The sequence below is a fragment of the Verticillium alfalfae genome, genomic scaffold, assembly GCF_000150825.1.
Source record: "Verticillium alfalfae VaMs.102 supercont1.7 genomic scaffold, whole genome shotgun sequence".
Classification (NCBI taxonomy): Eukaryota; Fungi; Ascomycota; class Sordariomycetes; order Glomerellales; family Plectosphaerellaceae; genus Verticillium; species Verticillium alfalfae.
Genome location: NW_003315032.1, coordinates 555,682 through 559,236, shown reverse-complemented (window position 1 = coordinate 559,236; position 3,555 = coordinate 555,682). Strand labels below are relative to the sequence as shown.

The following is a 3,555-nucleotide window of genomic DNA, read 5'->3' as shown; positions in this document are numbered from 1 at the left end:
GTGCATTCCGTGAACGCAACATTACCGCGCTCATCGTTGACCTCGCTGAGGGGAGTACGGTTTGAGGCACTTCGCTGGGGAGACGGCGTCGTTGCCTGGGGGTTACGGAGTGAAGCCTTTTGCATGGCACGAATGGGCGTGCTGGGTGTGGCATGAGCGGCGGCGGCCATCTCCTTCCTCAACTTGCGTTCGACGCGCTCCTCAATCCACCACTCACGGAATGTGCCCTGGTGAATGTGCAACCAGTGCTGCTGGGGCCCGACAACCATGCCAGGTCTCATGAAGCGCATAAAGGCAATGACCTCATTCGCCGTGAAGCCGTGGCGGTAGATCAGATAGGCACCGATCAAGCAGCCTGTCCTTCCGAGACCAGCCTTGCAGTGGACAGCGATGCCCTTCTTCTTGACGGTGATCATCTCATGAGCGAGTCGGATGAATTTGCGAACCGTCGGCATGGTCGGGCACGTACCATCATCAAAGATCATGTCGAGGTGCTGGATGCCCAGCGCCTCAAAGTACGAGGGGCAGTAAAGTTGTGAGTTCAGTCGGACGACGAGCCCGATGTCCCTTTCGCTGAAGTGCTTGAGAACATTCTTGAAAGGCACAGGTAGCGTGGCGTGAGCATCGACCTCGGCGATGGTGGTGGGCAGCTTATCCCACTCTGGGGTCCCCTCGGGGATCTTGGCGATGGGGGTCTGTTGAGGGGAGGCAAAGGCGAGGAAGCTGGGCGAGATCCAGTTGAAGTCGCCATGCTCGACCCTCTCGTACTTTTCGTACTCGTCGAGGTCAAAGTTGTCGAGAGCGCAGCACCCCTCCTCCTTGGCCTTCCAGACACCGTAGACAACGTCCTGTACAGTGATGCCGTAATCAGCCTGGCTGTACCCGGCGTCACGGAAGGGCATCAGAGGAGGGTCGACCTGGGCCATGGGCGCAAGGGCCAGGTGAGGCGGCCATCCCTGGATGAGGACCATGTAGCACGCGAGCATGCAAGCAGCATTGGCGCGGCCTGGGAACCCCGAAATGTTAGCAACGAGTGCGGTTTCAATGACGGCGACGAGGGGTGTGAACATACTGCGCGGGTCAGCCCGGCTCCAGAAGACAATGGGCCGGTCCTTGTTCTCCTTGGCACCGAGCACATCGTGAAAGTGCAGCGCAAAGCGGTACAAATGGCCAATGTGGAGCGGGCCAAAGTCGTGGTGGAAAGCGTTGTACAGGAGGGTGTCGTCAACGGTGAAGTAGAAGGGCGCCGGCTTGGGGGTGCCGGAAACAGGCTTGGGGCCCTCAGCAGCGCGTTGCGACCTCTTCCTCGGGGACTGCAGAGGCTCAGGGTAGGGGAAGAGTGTGTCGGCCGTGGGAGGATGGATATAAGCGGCGAGGTAGAGGCGGTCTGCGATGCATGTCAGAAACGTGAAGGGGGCCTCTATACCAAGATACAATGGAGATTGGAGATGAAATGTAGAGATCAAAGCCTCGGGGCCGAAGGGGCGGAGACTCATGTCGATGGTTTGCGAGCTGCGAGGCTAGCCGCGGAGCATCGGGTAACAATGCGACATGGCTCGGGGTGGCACCACTGCGTGGGACGTGGGGAGAGGTTGAAGCTGTCGATGACGAGGACCGGCAATACGTACCAGGGATGTATTCGACGACCTGTCCCAGGTTGTGGGAGGCAGATCTGGAAGAAGGCGCCATCGGATCGTTGGCGGTGCTTGCTTCGGGGTAGGAGTAGCTTTGACGACGCGGGCTCGCTCAGCAAGGACTGGAGAGGAGGTGCCGTGTCGCAACTGGTGGAAGCTGGAGCGGGTGCAAAAGCGCAGAAATCGCCGCGGCGGTCGCTGCTGAAGTCCGGCAGTAGATATGTCAGGACTGATGTTGTTGTTGTTGTTGCCGTCGGCGGGTGGCGGTAGAATGAGGAGGTGGCGATGTTGCGGTTGGCGAGGCAGGAATGCGAGTTGCGCTGCAAGTCTTGGGCGGTCAGGCTGATAAGCGTTGGGCGGTCGATGATGGCATAACAACAACAAACACACTGGTCGCCTGTGGTTCTGATGTTGACCTTGGTCTACACTGGGCGCCTAGCAAGTGAAGCGAAAGGGGAGGGGATATAATGCAAAAGGCCAGGAGATGGAGTTTGGGAATCCTGAAAGTGTCGATGGTATGCGATGACGGCTGAGAAGATGTTTTTGTACGAGGCCGAGCACTTGGGACTGTTATTTTGATTCCGGGCCCCTGGAGAGGCCTGGGCCTCTGTTATTGTCTGGTTGGCTGGGGCCTTTGGGTTGTCGTGGTAACCCCGCACCTGTCCACACCTGCCCACCGACCACCATGAAACCCGGAGCCCACCAAGGGGTCGATCATCGAAATCGTGCACCGCCTCAGCAACGCCCACACGAACAACAGCCTTGCGTGTGCGAAAGAAGCAAGCCACACACATAGTGGGACCGTTCTTCCCGATGCGTCTGACCCAATCGAACACAACCACCTCCCTGCACTCACTGACTGACATCTGAACATCATCCACCGCGGGGTCTTCACCTCCAAGACAACCCTAGAACTTTGACCATTTTGGCGACAAACAAGACTCCCTCTGTCGCTGCTCCCCTGCCCCCTCCCCTTCCCCCGCACCAGCGACACCGCAACATCGCATTCCACCACAACACCAGGTCGACCCTCGCACCGACCGCCACGCACCACAACATGGCGACCGCTGCCGATCCAGACTTTCCCTGCTCCCTGTACGTCCACGCCCTGCTGCCCCGGCCTCCCTTCACGACAATACACTGACGATCGGTCCTCTTTCGCCTTCAGCACCCTCACCATCCCCTTCCCCACCGACCGCCTCGCCGCCGTAGCCCACCAGGCCCTCGCCGTCGACAAGGAGCTCTCGCCGCTCGTCTCCCGCGCCTTCGCCGTCAAGCCCCAGCCCGCCTCCGCCGCCTCCTCTGTCCTTGAGGTTCACTACAAGGCCACGACCAACCGCATGCTGCGCGTCGCCGTCAACTCCTTCATGGATAGCCTCAAGCTCATCATTGAGGTCATGGAGCAGCTCGACGCCGATGTGCTCGAACAAAAATGATTGTGCGGGTCTCCGGCCCCAGCGGCGCCTGCGGAAGGATTTTCCCCCCTCTCTTGCTTGCCGCTCTTTTCCACGACACCAAGTAGGCCTATTTTTCTTTTCACTTTTGATACCCCGGACGACGCTGCAGGATAGATCTTCTTATTATTTCTTCGTGACAAATAACATCCTCTGATGCTCAATTCTTGCCCGTCGCAGATCTAGGTGGCATCGCCAACGCCTCGCCCCTTGGAGTGTCGTGCACCATCAATTACTAGGTGCTAAACAGATGTCATACTGGCGCTGAACGTCTCCACCACACCTCATGATATGTCCTTGGTATCTTGTCCCCCGACTTCCGAACCATGCCGGCCTTCAACAGTCCCACCAAAATGCCGCTCGACAAGTAAAGTCAATGTCGCGCGCTCAGTGTCAGCCTCCGCTCCTGCGTCGTTACCTCGTTTCACCTGGTGTGAGGCTTGCTTGAGCTCCAGCTTGCGTTCTGC

The 3,555-nt window shown here is 58.7% G+C and overlaps 2 protein-coding genes across 2 annotated transcripts in view; one reads left to right on the top strand and one right to left on the bottom strand.

The window, feature by feature from the left end:
* Window positions 1-1,689, bottom strand: part of VDBG_05999 (tyrosine-protein phosphatase CDC14) — a gene marked incomplete at both ends in the record, with an annotated part of 2,332 nt that extends 643 nt beyond the window's left edge. Inside the window, 2 exons of the mRNA XM_003003511.1 lie at window positions 21-1,387; window positions 1,629-1,689. Of these exons, the coding sequence (XP_003003557.1) occupies window positions 21-1,387; window positions 1,629-1,689 (1,428 nt within the window). The remainder of the gene's footprint in view (window positions 1-20; window positions 1,388-1,628) is intronic.
* Window positions 1,690-2,691: 1,002 nt separating this feature from the next.
* On the top strand, window positions 2,692-3,070 carry VDBG_05998 (conserved hypothetical protein; the record flags this gene model as incomplete). The annotated part of the gene is made up of 2 exons (XM_003003510.1): window positions 2,692-2,729; window positions 2,803-3,070. The coding sequence occupies 2 exons, from the start codon at window positions 2,692-2,694 to the stop codon at window positions 3,068-3,070; spliced, it is 306 nt and encodes a 101-aa protein (XP_003003556.1).
* Window positions 3,071-3,555: the final 485 nt, after the last annotated feature.